Source organism: Corvus cornix, chromosome 4, assembly GCF_000738735.6.
Source record: "Corvus cornix cornix isolate S_Up_H32 chromosome 4, ASM73873v5, whole genome shotgun sequence".
Taxonomy (NCBI): Eukaryota; Metazoa; Chordata; class Aves; order Passeriformes; family Corvidae; genus Corvus; species Corvus cornix.
In genome coordinates, this window is record NC_046334.1 from 70,781,807 (window position 1) to 70,802,251 (window position 20,445).

A 20,445-nucleotide genomic window follows, 5' to 3' on the forward strand; every position below is an offset into this window, starting at 1 on the left:
CTTTGATCCACGCTCCAAATGTTCAGCAGTTACTGGATTATCAACTTAAAACACAAGCAAAAAAATTAAATAATTGAAAGCACTTTCCTCTGAGAGGCAGAATAATATTCCTGATGTAGCCTGGTGGGTGGGCTTGCTGTCCTGATAAATACTGGGAAAACAAATAATTAAACCAAACTGAAACAGCTTAAAATTTACAGAATTTCAGTAGCTGAGGAAGGTACTGGCTAAAGTAACCATCAAGCTGGATTCAGGCATTTGAACAATTTTCCAAGTTCTAGGAAGTACTCTGTGGATTGCTGGGCACAAAATTTATAAATAAATAAATTAATTAATTAATTAAATCAGAGCCTTAGTTTATATTCCTCTTTTTCCCTGAGCCTGGTGAAAGAGAAGTGCTGTAGTGCAGTCTTTACTAGGAATACTGTAAATTAAAACAGAAACAAATAAGAGTTCCTTCATTCAACCAAATATTAATTACACAGCCCCTCAACTGAACAGAAACAAAATTAAAAAAAAAAAACCTAAATAAATATTTCTGTGTGAAGAGATCTCTGGTTAGAATTTCACCCTTATTTTCTACTCAACTTTTCGATGATGCCTGAGTGATCCTGATGATGTAGCTGAATTGCTAAAGCCCAGGTAAAATCCCAGGAGAAAATCTCAGTCCTGTGCTACAGCCCCTTCTGAGCAGGCCAGCCCATTATTCGGGGTTTCGAGAGGATGAAATTCCCAGAACTTTAGGAAAATATTAAAAAAATACATTTGTACATCTCTCTTGGAAGGGAGGCTGTGGAATTATTGGTCCTCTGGAAGTTTGGTCAAGCTGCTTTACGAAGTCTCAGACTATTCTACACATCCTGACGCTGTAGTACTGACATTCTCTCCTTTCAATTTCTGAAATTCAAGACTTCTACTGATGGAAAGGAAATGAGAGCTCAGAAGGGAAAGGACTGGGGGGACAACCCCAGAGCTAAATGGACATTCACATAAAGATCTCACGGATAGAATCTGTATGTGTAATGTATAGATTATTTGATTTTAAATTTCTTTATCCTGCCTTCATGCCCTTGACAGAGGAAAGGAAAAATTCTCTCTTCCTTTTAAAAATATCATCAGCAACACACTCCACTTACACAACCTGCACTTGGAACAAATCAAAATAAATCTCTACAAAGCAGAGACATAAATTTCCAAAAAATCCAAAAAAATTCACAGTGAGAGCTGAGGGCTGCAATTTTTCATCTCAGGACTGTGCAGAACACCTCTGTCCTTTCCTCCAGAAGAAAAGCCACCACACAACTTGAAGCAGCACCAGAGCATGAAGTTCTCAGCCAGCAGCACTGATGGCCTGAGTACAAAAAGCAGCTCTGAACTCAAGTTTGTCTCCCTCACTAATGAAAAGTTATTCAACAAAAGCATTTCAGCTGAGCAGTACCTGTTTTTCTGGGTCACTCCTGCTAACACACGCATAGCTTAGGGATCTTTAATTGGGGAGCACATGCAAATATACAGAGTTAGAATGAAATCACACAATTTCACACAACACTTGCAAAATCAGTTGCTGCTGCCTTTCACTTTCTGCCCTGCTGGTTACAGCTGGCAGCTCAAAGGAACAGGGGAAGTTGTGACATCTCCATCCTTAGGAGACACTCAAGAGCTGGGCTGGTCAAAGCCCTGAGCTCCAAATGCTGGCTGTGGATGGAGCAGGACAGACCCTGTGGTCCCTGCAGGTCCCTGGTCACAGAAGTCCCCCAGAAGCAATCCCAAAACCAAACCTGGCTCAGTATTTCCATATGTAAATACAATTATTCCCACCTGTCGTTCCTCCTCCAGACGAATTCTCTCCTCTTCTTTCCGCCTTTCCTCCTCTCTTTTTGACTCGAGCTTTCTCCGTTCTTCTCTCTCTGCTTCTTCAGCCTAAAACAAACATTATGCAAGCCAAGCCTTACTCTTTTTTAATACACACATTTTAAAATTTCATATTGTGATACCACAGGGGGGGTTTCTCACCACCTTTTAGATGCCTGCTCGGAAAGAAACATCAAAAAGAATAATCAGAAAAAGTCATTCTCATTTCACTTCCCCTCCCCTTCAGCACGCTTGACATTGTGGTAAATTTAGAAATTACCCTCCTCGCTTGTCTTATCCGTATCTCAGTAACAGTTTAACTTTGAATGTGCTTATGAGCTTATTACTACAGTGATACTAAGCAATGTTGTGTCATGGCATTCCATTTCTCCTCATTTGAAGTTTAGTTAGACTGGATTCCAAGGAAGAAAAAAAGAGGGCTTGGAATACAAACTGTAAAAATAAATGCATTCAAATGTATCACTAACCTGGGCAGACTCTCTTACAGAAAAAGCTGAAATGGTCTCTTGAAATAATTTTATTTTTGTTTTTAAGCCAAAGAGATTGCTGCGAAATGAGGGAAAAATAAGAAGGGTGTTTAGTGTATTTTTTAAAGATTTTTTTTTTCAGGCTCTTTGGGATACTTAAATTTGAAAATATATTAAGAGGACAAGCAGAAAATATTCCAGTGGAGGATTTGGCTTTGAGTGTTTCAGAGAAAAAGTCCCATCCAAGGAATTTATCTGTCTACATAGGAAAATAAAAATCAGCGTGTTTTAAAATGAAACAGATTCCTCACTCCACCAACTGATGCTTATCCAACTTCATTCATCCAACTTTTCTCAGATTTTCCACAACAAAAAAAGGAAAATGAAATACAATGTGTATGGAAAGTAACAACAAAATCATGAAAGCACTGAGTGAGAAAAGGTTCATAATGGAAGTTTATATTTAACCAATAATTAAGTTTATTACCAACTGCTCCATCTACTACACTGGATTTAAACCTCAGGTGACACTAAAATCCCCAACTTGGGATTTCACAAGCTTTAGAAATGTTCATACAGAACAATACAGAGTCTGCAAAAAATATATAGAACAATTCCAAGGACCTAATGCACAAACTGCTGCCTTCCACAAGCACAGCTCAGAAGGCTGAAAAGCCTCACTGAAATTAACAAAAGCAAAATGCTTTTCATATCCTCCAATCTGTAAAAACAATAAATGTGGCTAAGCACATAAAACCAAACCAAATTTCTGCACTCTGAGAGCACCTGAACCACTCCTCACAACTGCCCAGGGTGTTACAACACCACCAGGGTGTATTTAAGGGGAGACAGTGCCGACATTAAGCTGAACGCAGTGGAAACATCCAAGAAAGAGCATTCAAGAGTTTAACTATTCAAGAGTTTAACTCCCTTCCTCCCCACAAGTCTGAATGGAAAGAAAATAAGACACTGTTTTCCATAGCCCTCTTGGGCCAGCAAAAGCTGAATTTACAATTTTAAAATAAAACAACCATTTCGGGATGACACTGCCTTTGCCTTTCTGGGCTGTCTCATCCCCAGTTCTCTGCTGAGCTGTTCAGGCTCTGCTCAATACGTGGCAGGAAATACTCACCTCTCTCTGTGCTTTCCTGGCTTGTTTCTCTTCTAGTTTCCTCTGCTTCTTTGCTCCAATTTTCCCAGACACCTGAAATTCTGGCACCTCCTCAGCATCCTCTTCCTCTGCAACATTGCATAAATGACAAATTTTAAATCATCTGTAAAAAAGTCCCTTGGAGAAACTTCAGTGCTGCCTAAAGCAGCAGCAGATGAAAAGGAGACACACATGCACTTCAGACAAGACCTTTTAGATGGAAAAAGGGAAAAAAAATCACAGGCGACTGCCAAAGCCACAGAGCAGAAGTAACAAGGCAAACACACACTCAAGTGAAGACAGAAGTAAAAATTTCCTTGATCCTTTGAAGGAATGCTTTTCATAAATATTTCTTGCTTTCCACAATTAAAAGAGAGACTTTCTCTGATACAGAAATTGTGCTAATGGTTGTCATTGTTTATCTGCTCAACACTGGCCTGCAGAGACTTTCTTCCCAGTTACCCTCAGGCTTTGCACAGCAGACATCCCTTGAAAAAGTGGGATTCAGGGGCACACCCCTCATCCACTGGTTCTAGCCTGACAGAACAAACCATTCAGGGATGAGGGGAAAAAAACCCTTGAAATGCAAATCTTGGGTCTGCCTGCAAAATGTAAATATCTGCCTGTTGTATGACAAATGGTTGTTTAGAGAGGTGATTTCTACAGCAGGGAAATATGAAAGAGTTTTGCTCAAAGGCTGTGCAAATGAGGGTTTCTGCTCACTCAGGGGCTGAGGAAGAAGAGCTTTTAAAGGCAACCACTTCCTCCCTGCCCAAAGCTCAGGAACATTTGGCCACTTTATTTGCTGGTCTAAATCAGTCCTTGATCCCACCAGAGTACTGGGGACTGACCTCAACACTCCAAGAGAAATCCTCAGCTCACTGCACAAACACCACACAACACATTCACAGTCACGGCAGGATCAAAATGAAGGAGCCTCACACATGGATCCCCTTTTTGGGTAAAATAACTGATACTTTGAGCATCCCCAGTGCTGTTCTGCTCGATGCTGACTTCAGATCCAAACTGCAACAGATTTGGCAGGGCTGGTGCCAGGATGTTTTCTGGAGGGAGCTCTCTCCAGAGCACCTGGTCCCCTTTTTTGGGAACCCAAAAAGCTGCTATGAAAGGAGCATATGGAGGAATGACACTCCCCCTTCTTTTACATGCAGAATTAGGTTGGAAACACTCTTGTTTTACTAATTCCAAGACACAGAATGGGACTATGGTTAAACCACCGAGACATCATGAGAAATAAATCTATCTGAGAGCTGTGTAGGTGGCTCTCAAATAACTGAGCTGTTTTCAGGAGATGGAATTAAGCCTGGTTGCTGAGTTGGGCTTCAGAGAATTCCTGGAGTCTGATTACTGAGATGATCAAAAGGGTTCCCCTTCCTGCACCACACAAAGCAAGGAGGGATACTCAGACCTGACACAGTTGCTTCTACAATTTTAATGATGCCTAAAATAACTTTATTTGTATTTTAAATACAGCATCAAGGGGAGTTCCAAACACAATGAGTGAGCACACCCAGCACCGGCAGTTATTACTCCAAAATTAATTGTTTAGAAAATTATTTCTTGCAAACACTTCAAGTATAAAACCCCACCTATGACACTATTCCACCTGAGGGCTTCTCAGATTTCATTTATATTAAGATCACCTGAGCCAGAGGTTAAGCAGAAATCTAAGGAAGGCTTGCTTCTAAAGCTTTTTTTTCCAGTCCTGGATCAAATGTGCCTTTCTTGTTCAGCATTTGCCTTCCTCCTGTTTGAAGTATCTGATGTGACCCCTTAAGCACCACTTCCTCCAAGCTTTCTCTAGTGCATGGAGTTACAGCCAACAACAGATAGAGATGGTGATGCAGACACAGCACGTGATTCAGCAGAGCTGGAAAGGTCACCAGTGCACAAACCTGGCAGCAACTAATATGTACTAAATAAACCTGAACATGCTGACAGCAACATAAACACACGGTCCAAGTATTTGCTGAATCAATTTGTTGTTACAGCAGAATAGCTCCACCAAAAGCAGGGAGGGTGCTGCACACACAGCCAGCAATTCTTTATTTCATTTTAATAAAGTACTGATTGTTTCAGCAGCTTTTAACAATCACTTCTCACACACTCGTGGCTGTGACAACACTGGGAGACTCCATGGGGGGTGAGTCCATAGGAACTTGCACTCCATCTGTCCCTGAGCCTTGGGTGTGATGCAAGATGTTCAGTTAATGGTGTGTGAAAGCAGTTTGGCATCCCCCACGTGCTGCGCTGGGGCAGCCTGTGTTTGTGCCCAGCTGGGAAACCCCACGACACTGACATCATTAAAACTGAAAGAGGGCAGGGTTAGATGGGATATTGGGAAGGAATTCATGCCTGTGAAAGTGCTGAGGCCCTGGCACAGGGTGCCCAGAGAAGCTGTGGCTGCCCCTGGATCCCTGGAAGTGTCCAAGGCCAGCTTGGACAGGACTTGGAGCAACCTGGGATAGCAGAAGGTGTCCCTGCCCATGGCAGGAGGTGAGACTGGATGATCTTTAAGATTCCTTCCAACCCCACCCATTCTGTGATTTCCAGAGCTTGCACAGCATTCCCACCAGTTCCCATCTCGAGAGTCAGAAAGCACAACCAGTGAGACATATCCTGCTTTACACAAACGTGGGGTTGCTCAGCTGCCCAGCTGAGAGGTGGCTTCAGGGCACCTCTGCTTTTCCTTAATATTTTGAACATACTGAGAGGCAGCACAACAGGCAATAGTTATCAGTCACACAGGTGTCTGAATTTTTTGAAATTTACAGAGTTCTTTTTAAAGATGCTTGCCAGTACCATTAGAAAAAGTGCTGGAGTGCTGATGTTCTCTGTAAGGACAGAAATTGAGCAGAATTCTGTACTGTGTACAGAACAGACAAAACCCTCCAAAATCAACAACCAGCATCAGGTATTTCAGTTATCCCAGAATCACAGAATGCTTTGGATTGGAAAGGACCTTAAAGATCATCTTACTCCAACCCCACTGCCACTCCCACCTTCCACTAGACCAGGTTTTTCCAAGCCCCATCCAACCTGATCTAGTTGTCCTTGTCTTGTTTATTTCTAAGTTCTGGGTGAAGCAAATGGATTCCCATCCATGAAAAAGAATGAGAGCTGCACATGTGGTTACTCACAGAAAGTCCCTTGGGCACAGCCAGCTGCCTTATTTATTATTTATGCAGCACCTAACAAAAGGAGTGAAAGAAAGAAGGGGAGGGGGGGGAAGATGCCAGGCAAAACAGTTCGTCCTGAAAGCAGAAGATGTTATTAACAGCATGTAATTAATATCCAGCAGATGTGTGACACCAGCCACTGGGAAGGTGTGGCCATTCCTGAGTAACATGACCCTGTGGTGGGATTAATTATAGTCTAATAACTAGTCTTAATTTCTGTGTTTTTTAATTTTAAATTTAATTTGGTAGCTATCCACTTTAGAACCTGAACAAGAAACTGGTTTATTAATCTGAAGCCACAAAAAGCAGGCCACATTTAGGACAGAAAAGTGCAGCAGACACAAAGGACAGCAGACCTTTAGAGCAGAATGTAAAGTTTATTCTCAGCTGAAGCCCTTTGGCAGAAGTGAGAAACCACACACCTCCCCTTTCCACACCCTGTCTGTGCCTGGACTGGATCAGACACTCACTGGGGGCACTCCGAGAACACCAAACTCACGGGATGAGTGGTACCAAGTCAAAATTGACTTTTGATTCACTAGTTGGGATATTAGTCAAAGTTTAACTGTACTAGAAAGGTTTTCCTACTGATTAAGCATTAAAATAATTTCAACTACTACGCCAATTAACGCAGCTCCATTTCACAAGAACAGCGTGGGACCACATCACCGGTTCTAAATTTACACATTTTCCAGATCTTTCAGCACTCAGAAAAAGTGCTTATTTTAAGAGATTTCAGCACAAACACATTCTTCTTGAACTTATGCACAATATCCATCACTCAATGGGGGTGAAAAATTATTTTTATATTATTTCCCCCAAAAAAACAGCAGAAAACATTCATACAAGATTTTTTTTAGCTGCAAGATTTGAATGCTGATCTTAAATGCTACACAAAGCAATAAAGGGTATTTTAAAATGCCCAATTATTATAATTTTAAAAACTTTAAAAACATTCTTTCTTTTGTGCTTTCTTTCTCAATAGTGATTAACACAAAGAAAAATGTGAGATTCTGATCTCCAAGTCTTGCCATGCAAAAGAAGAGAGGAAATTATGATTTCATTTATGTTGCACTCATTAACTTTTCTTTATCATGTTTTATTTTACAAGCTCGAGCACCCAGACTGTCAAAAGCTGTAGGATTTATCATTACTGATGCTGTGGAAGTAAAATAATTTAACCAGATGTTCACTGTAGTGGAGGTTCCAACACCTGTGCTCAGATGTACAATGCTAAAAGCTCAGAGAAAAGCCATGCAGATGTTGGGATATTTAACCTTTTGGAGTTTTATGTTGCTGCCAGAAGTAGAGAGCCCACAGTTTGTATCAGTTTGGGGTAAATAATAAAAGCAACCTGCCAAAACCAGATTATTTCTTTGAGGGAGTCCTTACTTTCTGTTTGTTAAAAAACCAAAGCAAAACCTAACAATCCGCACTAAGTCCCATTTTTCGGCAACACTTTTTGCAACAAGTCAGAGAGGTCATTTTGAGGATGTGAAAATGAGTGTCTTTCAAAATTAAACCCTCCAAAGTACTCCCTGGAAAAGGACTGGGCTGCTGAAGCTCTTCTGGCACATCCCTCCCTTTTGCCTCTTTTCTTCACCCACACCCCCGCCAGGCCCAGAGCGCTGCCCAGTGGGCCCTGTTGTGTTGGACACTTTGGAAAGTGCTGTCATTTCTTAGACAAGTCTGTTTCTTGCTCACCACACCATGATTTAGGGCAGTTACACTCACGAGTTTCTCTCTCCCTCACATCAACAGCAGCAAGTTTTAGCCCAGACATCCCTCCAAGTGACAGAAAACTCAGACTGCAAGACCTGAGTCCCACTCACAAGGCTGGGACAGGCTTTGTGCCTCTGCCTCTCCACAAAGCCCTCGCACAGAGTGCCAAGGCAGGCAGGCTCCCTCCCTGCATGTTTTTACAAAGCCACTGTCAGAAATAAAGTCCAACAGTCCTCCAAGCAAACACATTTGCCTCACATCCTCACTCTTGTCATTTTTACCATGGCAGGATCAAGATGACCCAACCGTACCTGTCATTATTTCATCCTCACGAGTTTCCTGTTACTTCATAGGAAATGACATTTTTGATGTAAATATCGGACGGATGGGTCACTTTCTGCTCCAAAACGCAGTCTCAAGAGAAGCAACTTCTTCACCTCTGATCTCTTTGCTGTGTTCAAGGACAACGGGCAGGTTTGGAGGGACAAGCTCAGTTTGAGAGCTGGACAAGTGTTTTTTCTGCACATGATCAGCAACCAAGTAAAAGCACTCAACAAAACACCCTTATGTCCACCCAGAGGTGAGCAGGGTTCAAGTGGATGCACTCAGAGCATCAGTCAGGCAAAACAAGAGCCAAGCACACCCTCCCTGGATGGTAAATAAAAGGAATTTGAAATTAGAAATGGGTAATGCTATTTATTTACACTACCCCATGCCCCAAACAACCCTCAGTCCAACTCCAATTTATCCCCTTTTCCCACTGCTTAGCTTGGCCTCTCTTGCCCGAAATGATTAATGCCTGAAATCCTCACCCATTTATTCCTTGCAGCATTTTCATCTTGGCTGTAGCAAGTCCACAAAGCCACCTCTGTCTGGGTTCAATTTAAATTAAGACACACAGAGTTAATTAAGTCTGCTAGCTGGGATCTCAACCTCACCACATGAATACACAACTCTCCTTCCAGACTCCTTTTCCCCAGGGAGAGGAGCAGCACCCTGCTCCAATGTGCAGAGCACAGAGGCTTTTTTTTAACAAGTCACCCAGATTGCAGAGGGCTGCAGGAAAGGCAGGATTGTTGTGGCTGGAATTAAATTGAGCAATTTAAGGTAATCAAGACCATTTATCAGCCAAAAAGCCAGCCTGAAAGTCACGCTGGTGGAACGGCTCAGGGGTCTCAGTCATTTTGAGAATTACTTTGTCACCAAGGAGAACCATCTCCCAGCAATCTTTGGTTATCAGAGGGTATTTGCAGGTGCTGATGTTCTCCTGACAGGTGACCTCCTTGGAGCACTCAAGCCCCACTGAGAAACACTGCTCAGTGAACTGAGGCAGGGTGGGCACCTGACTGGGCCCGTCCCACAGCACAGCCCACATGGAACTCAGGAATCGGGAACCCAGCACCTGTCTGGGTTTTCCTTCTGGGAGGAAAGTCAAGATATTTAGTGCTACACTGTTTTCTGTCTGTGACAATCTATCACTAATTTAGAGGTCTTTCCCTACCCCAGCAAGCTGAAGGAAGAATTACAACTTGGTTTAGCCCCACTGGCAATGGGTGTGGATTTGAATACTGAAAATAATCATTTACTATCCCTGTCTGTATTAAATAACTGCTTATCCAGACTTGCAAGTAAGATTTCAGCTACAGAAGGGACAATTAGAAGGTTTCAATCTTCATGCCCAGGGTTTGGGGTTGTTTTTCCTCCCCCATTACTCTGTGAGAGATCTGAGTCCTGGCAAAAATGCAGCAGCTCAGCACAGGCAGCAGAAACCGTGGCCTACGACTTTACCCTTGAAGCTTCTTTCTCATTCTGGAATTGAAATCTGATTGTTAGATGGAAAACAGAAAACCCTCGTGCTAACCACAACTCCAAAGTCTGCAAGTGCTGCTTTGGGGACATTTCCTAGAGTCAGCAGAACTGGCTCCCAACAGGCAGAACTCTTGGGTGGCAACAGCACTTCCCACCTGACTCCACCCTGTGACTACTACAGGGACACAGGGATGGTCACGGCATCCTCACACCCTCCCTGAGGTCAGTGCTTGGTATCTTGCTGTGAGGGGCTGGTGAAGAAATCACTTATTGGAGTGAATCAGAGTGACAGAGTAGGATCAAGCAGCTTCGCCCAAAGTTCAGCACAGGCCCAGAGTGGAAATTCCACGCATGGAACAGAAACTTACCAGTAAAGTATTGCAACACATTCAAACAAACAAACAAAAAAAATCTGCTTCAGTTGCAGATGTTCAGAAGTTTTCAGAGCATTTACAAGATAAGAGTGGAGAAAGCAGACTGGCTTGGGTTTGGCGTTTCTGTCTAAATTGCCAAATAACTTTGCTCTTCAGCCCTGTCCTGCACTGCCTGGCACTGCACTGGGCTCTCTTCCCATGGAGTCAATGAATTCTTTAGCACAAAACTCTGCTGTGGAGAGAACTTGCTATTCCAGCTGGTTCAAATGCAGGCAGCAATTAGGCAGAACTGCTCTACACTGCAGTGACACAGAGAAAATGCAAAAAAAAAGAGGATAAATCCAAGAGTGATTCCAGGCTTATGCCACATGTCCACAGAGAGGGCTTTAAATCATGTAACACATCATTTTGTAAGGGGAAAACCCAAACCCCACAGTAAGACAGGTAGCTCAGGGCCAGGCTGAAGGATTTGCAGCACAGAGGGTGGCTAATCCCAATCAATAATGGCCACTGGTCACCGAGCACCTCAGTACTGGGGAACCAGGGACAGATGCTTCTCTCCACAGCTCCTCTGCTCAAGTCTGTGCTCAGTCTCCAAAGGCTTTGGTGTTGCTGCTGTGCACCTGTGCTCAGCCACTTGGAAAAACCATCCCAAAATACGAATAAAACCACCCAGAGAAGCAGCACAAAACAGAAGCAAAGAGCAAGAAGCCGTTTTAATTTGGGTAAGAAATTAGAGAAAACAAATAAAAGGAGGCATGTCATTTCAAAGGGAACTTCATGCAAAAGCAGCAGCACTTGCATGTGATGTACAGAAAGCTGCAAAAGAATTATTTATAAAGCCCAATGACACAGATTCTTCTATTGCTAAAGTGACAAAGTAAGATAAGATAAGATAAGATGAGCCGTTTGCTTTGACAGCTTCGCTGTCGGCCTTCAGCATTCAAACTTTTGATGTATGGAGTTGAAAACCAAATATTTTTAGACTCCATTTTCTTTCCAGGATGTTATCACATGAGAAGAAATAACCAAAGTTGAAAAGTTCACACCTGTCCATTCTCCATCTGTGAAAGTGCTGAGCATAATTAGCTGGAAAAGCACGTTCACCTGCCAACGTGAGGCTTTCTGCAAACTGCAGGGCAAGAAGAGCTGAACAAAGGGCAAACAGTCCCTAATGAAGGCATCACAGAGGTGTGTGCTCAGTGCTTTCACCTCCTGCACACCACAAAGACACCCTGATCTCCACTGCAAACTCAAGTGCAGCAGAGCCCACTTGAGCAGAAAGCCTGAACACTTCACCCACGATCTGAAAGTAGAAAGAATCCAGGGGGGTGAATCATGGTGATATCATCTCTCCAGCAATAAAGATAATAACGTGTGAAGCTTCACCAGAAAAGGGAGTTATACTTACAGGGTGTAGAAAGACGTTATTTATCACCATATTTTTGTCTACAACCACACCACAGAAATGTAGCTGTGAACTGTAAATTGCCAACAACCTGCTGGCAAAATGCTGCAGTCTGTGGTGATCTCCAGGTAATCTAAATGATCCTGATCACCCACCTGGATGGCTCTTCGGAGAGACAACTCCACATTTTGCAGACATTACATTAGGGAATTAATGCTTCCCACCAATTTGCAGGAAATCAGTATTTTACTACAGCTTGTTGTTCAGTGCAAGGTGTGGATTCTGTTTTCCCAAATTTAATTTAATTCCCTGCATGGCTGAGCAAGAAATACAAAAGGCAGATTTTAGGAAGGAGGGGAAGAGTGGCACCACAAATAGCCAGGATTCACCTCAGGAGGAGGCAGAGGTTAAATGTAAGGAGTATTTAGAGAAAGGGGATGAAGTAGGGAGAGAAGACAGATTATAGACAAACTGTAACTAATCCATCAGAAAAACTCAACAATTTCCTCCAGGAGGCAGCTGCACCCCTTCCCCAACCTCAGCCTCTGCCGTGAAGGTTTGTTTCAGTGTTTGCAAGACGAGCTGAAGCCGCTGTTACCTTCCAGCCACTCCTCTGCCTGCTGGGCTCTCCTCTGGGCCATCAGCCTGTTCCCCATGTTCCTGCGGCGCCTGGGCATCCCCTCTCCTCGTTCCTCCCCGTGGGGCCGGGGCCTGGCCCCTGCTGCTGCTGCTGCTGCTGCCACATTCTGCTGGTGCTCCTCGTCAGCTGCAAGAAGGAAATAAAATATTCCTATTAAATCTGACTTTCCCTTCTGCCTCCAGTTCTGAGTTATCAAACAGCAAGGACCCAAAAGGGCATTTTTCTTTCTAAAGTATTCAGATTTATTTTTATTTCGTATTTGTGTAACTTAGATTCGTCTGACTGAAACCTCGGAGTATGAATGTTTCAGAGAGGAATATGTAAATCATTACACACAAAACAAAACCTGAAGAGCAAACAAGGATCACAAATTACAGTTGAAATAAACACAGTTACAGGGTAACTTCATTCATTCCAACTCCCCAAAACACAGGTAGGTACACACAGGACACCAAGGGTCACTGCAGCTCTCACTGCCATCCTCTCGGCATATGCTGCAGTCACTAATTAAGATCTGGCAAATGAAGACTATCCTAACAGGAGCAGCTGGGAGGACAGAACTGACCAGTGGGTTCATTCCAGAAATTGTCCAGAGAAAACGGTCAGATTTTTTTTTTTTTTGAGGCCTCCTGTTGCTATTAACTACGGCAGTCATGCAAAAAAAAAAAAAAAATTAGATAATGGTAAAATATCATCATGCTTGATACCTGCTTTGCATATTCTGTTGATAAGCCTAACCAATATTGTGTACAGTGTTATCTGCTCCATCCTCCAAAGTATGAATTCTGAAGCCTTAATTCAGGCAAATATTCAAATAGTCTCACGGAAAACTGCAGTAAGAACTACTCACTTACTTCAACTCAGGACACATTTATTTTGTGATCTGCTGCATTATGATGTGTCCCAGCAGGAGCACAAAATGCCTTGCACACCGTGCCAAGTCTCCAGCATCCCCTGATCCAAACAATGCCTTCCTAAAAAAACTCCTATTAGCATATCTCTGATCAGAAAATGAGGTTCATTATGACTGAATCTATGCAGCGGCCAAAGGTGTGCCTGCAGCTCACCTCAGTAATCTCAGTCTTCAAAGCACCGACTTTGGGACTGATAAGGACACAGCTGCAGCCCCGAGCTCAGGAGGACTGCAGAGCAGAGCCACCTGGGGCAGGGTTTGGCCAGCAGAGCCCTCAGCAGCTCAGGCTGCTGCAGCAGAGATGTCACAGGCCCCCCACAAACTCCAGCCCCAGCACGCCGTGACATTTGGAAGTGAGTCACTGAACTGTCACACTGCTGTCACCCTCCCGGTCCCATCCACCTCTGCAGACAAAACAGGGCTGTGAGAAAGCACCGAGTGCAAACTCCAGATGCCATCATTCCGCTTCAAGGCTTGCCCAGTGCTATTCATGGCATGATAATGCTTGTTTGGAATGTTACAGGAAACATTTTCCTGCAGAGGCAGAGCAGCAGATCCCTTCTTGGACACTGATAAATGCCAAAAACTGCAAAAAGCTTTTTATACAAATGCTATATTTCTCTTCCTAAGTTCTTGAGATAGGCTGCAATTCAAACGTCAGCATCCTTCCACCTGGCAAGCTTCACTGTCCCTCAGTAATTCCAAAGATGCTCCTGCCCAGCAGATGAGCTGTGCAGTTCCAGCACTCATTCATTCTGGTTTTGGTTCCTGTTGTCCTGTGAAACAGAGACTGCTTTGCATTTCATGAAAGAGGAATCTATTTATAAGTCATGCATTTATTTCAAACCAAGGAGCTCAACCCTCACAGATAAAAATGTATGAACGAAGCTCTCTTCTTTTCTCCATTAAATTCTCTACAGGAGACTCAGTAAGTCCTCAAGGTGACCAGCATGGAGTGGGCTCAGGATGCAGTAAACCCCACCAAACCTGACCCATATCACAGTCAAACACACAAAGCACTTGTTGGAGAGTATCTGTCACATCTCCCAAACATCCACATTAACAGCAGAAGACACCCAGCCACTATGGACTGTCATTTAGTAGGAAAACAAATGTTTTAATGAAGCTTTTTTCTTCCTTCCAGTTCCTAAAATATTTTTCCTGACTGCAGTTTCTTTTTCAGCAGCACACAGCTGGCTGAACATGAGCCAGTGGCACCTGGCTTGTGCCAGCATTGGGGTGGCAGCAGGGCCAGGGCAGTGCCCGTCCCCTGTGCTGGCACGGCTGGGGCACCTCCAGTGCTGAGGGCAGCTCTGAGCCCCTCACAGAAAGACTCTGAGGGGCTGGAGCGTGTCCAGGGAAAGGAACGGAGCTGGGGAAGGGGCTGGAGCACCAGGAGAGGCTGAGGGAGCTGGGAAAGGGGCTCAGCCTGGAGAAAAGGAGGCTCAGGGGGGACCTTGTGGCTCTGCACAACTCCCTGACAGGAGGGGGCAACTGGGGGGGGTCGGGCTCTGCTCCCAGGGAACAGGGACAGGAGCAGAGGGAACGGCCTCAGGCTGGGCCAGGGAGGTTTAGGTTGGATATCATGGAAAATTTCTTCACCAAGAGGGTTGCCCAGCCCTGGCACAGCTGCCCAGGGCAGTGTTGGAGTCCCCATCCCTGGAGGGATTTAAAAGCCGTGTGGATGTGGCACCTGGGGAGAGGGGTCAGTGGTGGCCTTGGCAGTGCTGGGGGAATGGCTGGTACTGGATGATCTTAGAGGGCTTCTCCAACCTTTCTGACTCGAGCATTCTACAGCTTCTGTTTGCCAGGCACTCAGCTGGGCAGTCATTTGGAAAACACGAATGTTACTCATTGCATTTCTTCCTGTCCTTCTCAGGAGGAAGAGCAAACCCTCGTTTGCTCTGCTATAACACACCTGGACCTGGTCCCTCAGGGGTCAGGGATTTGTCGACGTGACTCCAGACACAGCCTTTGTTGCAGAACGCTGAAAGTTAAGCTGTGCTCTCTCTCCCCCCATGCCACTGATGGCACACAGAGGGAAGGCTCCACAGAATAGAGGACACACTTAAAAATCACTTTTGCTTTTTCTTGGAACTGGACTGACCATCAGATCTGAGCTCAAGAATGATTTGCTCTGGGGTCTGTCCCTGCTGGGGTTTTTTTTCACCCCCTCCTGCAGCACAGGGCGGGGTTTGGCTGCTGCACTTATCTGAACACATCTCTTCATTTTCCTGTAGCTGCAGAGGTCTCAGAAGTGGCACCCCAGGCTAGTCAGATCATGCAGAGATTAGTCACACAAGCACTAATTAGCCTTGATCCAGAGCCATCTAAGTGAAAATTAATGGCCAGCATTAAAGAGGTGAGACAAGTGATCCACAAGCTTTGCAAAATGGCAGACCAGCCTAAATTAATGAGATAAACCCCTCAAATTAGCAGGTAATACAAACAAAACACTCAACAGCCGTCTGGGAAATGGACATGGGCTCAATTTGTATTTTAAGCTGTGTTGTCCAGGGTCTGACTCAGCCCCCAAAGCCCAGGAACAGCTCTGTGCTGGGCACAGCAGCTCTACCTCGGTGTTCAGGAAGCATCAGTGCAGTCAAGAGATTATTTCAGCTGACTTGTCAGCCAGGGCACAGCAGCAGCTTGGAGACTCTGGTTGTGTCTGCTTCCCGAAGGGAGAGAGAACTGAACTGTGCTCTGAAAGCAGAAATATTTCCTGAACTGGACGTGAAGCACCACTGCAAAAAACACCATGGAATCTTTCAGAGCCCAGATCAGGACCTGGTTTTACACTCTCCAGGTAGAAATCTGCCCCTTCACAAAATCGTGCAAACTTCTGCTTACAGCAAAGCTGCTTTTCTTGAGAAGGAACCCCCTGCCTATGACAGCACCTTCCTCTCAGTTCCATCAGACAAGCAGGTGACACCTGGGCTGGCAGGTCTGGAGGGTGTTCAGAAAGGGACAGAGCTCCACCTGCTGCACCCTCACACGTGGTGGCACTTCCCACCACGCTGGTGGCACCATCCAGCACCTTCTGCCTCCATGCAAAACCTGTCAAATTCAGAAAGGGATTCAACATTTAACAGGTGGAAGCCTCCCAGCGAGGTGCTTTAGCCCAGTGCAGTTTATCACAAAGAGATGTGGCAACCACATGAAAAACCAAAAATACTATTTTTTTTTCATTTTCAGCAGAACAAGTCCAGGCATGATCCTGCTGGAAACACTGTGCTGCTCCAAGTGACCTTTCCAAGGACTACAAAGGTACAGGATTTACCTCTCCTGATCCTTAGCTCCCTAAAGCATGCAAGTCTTGAACATTTTTAAAAAGCAATTTCCAAGAGAAAACATGAAAGGAAGCTGCTGCCCCAATCCCTGCATGTTAACGAGGAAAGGTGAGAGCTCCCACCACTTCTTTAAGACAAATGTCCCTGGTTTCAAGTCCTTTCCTTGCGGCAACACAGATTTATTGGCAGAATTGTGGCAGATTCCATTTTCCACCTAAGAAAATTGAACAGGAAAGCAAATTCCTGCTTAAAACTAAATTTTGTAGCTATTAAATACACCGCAGTCCCAGTGGTTCTGAAAAATAATTTCTGTTGTGTACAGAGAACAAAGTCATCCTCGGCAGCTGAAATCCTGTAAAGGGCTTTATCATGACAGAAACCAATATATTAAAGTAAAAAATATCTTGAAACCACAGTAAAAAATGCAAGACCAATTTGGAAATGTCAAAAAGTTGCCACAATAAAAGGCTTCAACATGATTAAATTATCCTGAATGTAAATTAACTTCAACCAACGTACTCAAAATCAGTATTAAAACTTTAAAAAAAAAATAATTCCCACTATTTAAAACAAATGCTTCGGCTTCAATTTAGAACTTTGAATGCTTAAAGAGAAAATAAATCCTCCCCAGCCCCACAGCCCCTGATTTATTTAAATCATGACAGGAGTCAAGCTCAGGAAATGATAAGGTTTTTCCAGGACATGCATCCCTCACTTTTACCAGAAGTTCATCTCTTCGTTCACAAGAATCCAATGAAATGACATCAGCTTCTAAACCTTTCCAAGAGAAAGATTTAGACCAGGTTTGTGGAAGCAGAGGTGTGTGAGAAATGTGTTGGAAAATTTAATTATTATCAGCAAAACCTGCTTTTGACACAGATTCCTTACCAGCAGTGTTGCACTGAGTGACTGTGTTTATAATAAAGGTGTGGGGTTATTTTCCTCTTAATTAAAAATTATCAAAGCTACTCCCCCACAAGAAAAATAATACAAATTCTATCCCCAAACACCCCACATCCCCAAAATCTGTGGAGATATTGACCAGGAGTTCAGAGTTTGTCCTGACTAAACATCTTAATGTGACACCTGGCAGCCAAACAACCTCCCTCCTCCCACTGTGAGAACACAACCAGGTCAGCCAGTTCACAGCCACATCTGACTCCTTCCCACAACACTCAGCTCCCATCCACACAAGGCCACTTCCAGCACAGTGGAATTGGCAGTGCTGATTATGGTTGGACTCGGTGATTTTAAAGGTTTTTTCCAACCCAGATGATTCTCTGATCTAACACTGGTCAGCAGTGACACAGGGCTGGAAGTGCTGCATCATCCACCTGCTTCCCACAACACCTGAACTGCCACGGCCAGCACTGGGAGAGGTGGAGAAGGAGAAGTGGGACATGGCTCAGGATTGAATCCAGATGGCTCTGGAATATCTCCAATGAGGGAGACTCCACACCCTCGCTCTCTGGGCAATCTTTTCCAGCGCTCTCAGTAAAGAAATTCTTCCTCATGTTCAGGTGGAGCTTCCTGGGATCAGTTCCTGCCTGTTCCTGTTGTGCCATTGCTGGGCCCCACGGAGCAGAGCCTGGGCCATGCCTGGAGCCCTCCCTGCAGATACTGACAGACATGGATGAAGTCCCCTCTCAGTTGTCTCTTCTCCAGGTTGAACAGCCTCAGTTCCCTCAGCCTTTCCTCATCAGGAAATGCTGCAGCCTCTCCATCATCCTCACAGCCTCTGCTGGAGCCACTCCAGGTCGCTCCTATCCTGAGGAGCCCAGAGCTGGACACAGCACCCCCAGGTGCTGAGCAGAGGGGCAGGATCACCCCCTGACCTGCTGGAAATGCTCTTCCTGATGCACCCCAGGATCCCCCTGGCCTTCCTGGCACAAGGGAACACTGCTGCCTCAGGGACAGCTCGTTGTCCACCAGAACAGCCACGTCCTTCCCATGAAAGCAGACCCCAGTCTCTGTCAGTGCTCAGGGTTGTTCCTGCCCACGTGCAAGACCCTGAACTTGTCTGTGCTTAATTTCAGAAGGTTTTTCTCGGATCCTCTCTCCGGCCCTTCGAGGTGCCTCGGAAGGGCTGCACAACCCTCTGAGGCATCGGCCATTCCTTGTTTTGTACCATCAGCGAACTACTCAAGGAGCATCAACTCCTTTGTCAGAGTCACTGCTGAACAAGTTACAAACACTGGACTCAGTACACAACCCTGGAGGACACCACCAGTGACAGGCCTCCCACTACACACTGTGCCCCTGACACCGACTCTCTGGACCTGTTCTCCATTCCCCTCCCCGTTTGCAGGAACCTCAGGGACACCTTCCCAGCCCAGAGCCCCTGAGAAAACCCCCGAGAGAGAACTCAGACTTCCAACCCGGCGCCCTCACCCTGGGGCCGCCTCAGGCCGGGAACCCCCAGCCCCCCGCACCAGCGGCACCAGGCCTCAGCGCTCCCACCCCACGGCCTGCGGGGCAACCCGGACGGAGGGCAGGATTAAGACCCCGGGACACCCCCGGAACCCTCCCCGGGACACCCCAAAACCCCTCGGGACGCCCCAAAATCCGCGCTTCCCCCCAGCATGGCGGGTCCCCCTCGGGGGCCGCCCGCGGCACGGCGCCCCCTGGCGGCAGCTCAGAAACGCGCCCCCCCCCAACCCCCCGCGCGTGCGGACCCGGTTGAGAGCAGGGCCGCGCCCATCGGAACGGGCCGCGGGGGGGCGAGGGAGGCCCGGCCAGTCCGCTCGGCTCCGCGACCCACCTGCCCTGGCTTGGCCGCGGAGGCGGGTGGCGAAGAAGAGAAGGACGGCGAGCAGCACGGCAGCGGCGGCGAGCAGAACCGCGTCCATCCCGCAGCGGCGGCCCCGCCCACATCACCCTTGGTACGCCCCATCCCCTTCCCCTGCCGCAAGGCCCCCCGCGCGCGGGCTGCCCCGCGGGGTGCCTGTGGCGGCGCGGCGCGGCGGGCGCGCTGCGCTCGGGCAGGCGCGGTACGGGCAGCCCGCGGGAAGGGTCTTGGCGTGTCCCTGAGGCGGGCGTTGAGGGCGGGCGCGGAAAAAGGAATTAAAGGCGGAATTAAAGCAGGAGTTAAAAGAGAAATTAAAAACTCTGAGCCAAAACCAGGCGTGAGCGCGGCGCCCGCGGGCCTGGCCGCCCGGCACGGGTGCTGCGGGCGGCTGGTGACGCGTCCGTCCTCCACACGCGGCGGGTGGGCCCAGGCTGGGCAGATCGTCAGCCGTGACCCCGCACCGGCTCCACCGCAGGCAGGCCTTGACAGCTGTCGGGGTGTCCCTGGCAATGGTGAAACTTAAGTTACGCCTCCGAGTAATTTCTGTCTTCTGCCTTTTAGGTCTCTGGGAATGGGATGAAGCTGGAGCTGCCTGGCTCAGCAGCGTGTCAGGAGCTGTGTCCTGACTTGGCCTGAACCAAACGTGCCCCTGGCAAAATTAGGCAGGCTGACATTGAGCTGGCCCAAAACCAGCTGTCTGATGCAGTCATCTGGCTTAACTTGGTAAAAACGGAGGAAACAAACCTACTCAAAGAGGGCTCCCAGCTGGCAGAAAAAGGAGGCTCGGGGGGAATTTCTGGCTCTGCACAACT

The 20,445-nt window shown here is 46.2% G+C and overlaps 1 protein-coding gene across 1 annotated transcript in view; it reads right to left on the minus strand.

Moving 5' to 3' along the window:
* DDRGK1 (DDRGK domain containing 1) overlaps positions 1-19,749 on the minus strand; it is a 34,245-nt gene extending 14,496 nt beyond the window's left edge. The window contains exons 1-4 of the mRNA XM_039551115.1: positions 19,607-19,749; positions 12,601-12,768; positions 3,472-3,578; positions 1,819-1,920 (exon numbers count right to left, since the gene is read on the minus strand). Coding sequence (XP_039407049.1) covers positions 1,819-1,920; positions 3,472-3,578; positions 12,601-12,768; positions 19,607-19,694 — 465 coding nt within the window. The 5' untranslated portion in view covers positions 19,695-19,749. The remainder of the gene's footprint in view (positions 1-1,818; positions 1,921-3,471; positions 3,579-12,600; positions 12,769-19,606) is intronic.
* Positions 19,750-20,445: the final 696 nt, after the last annotated feature.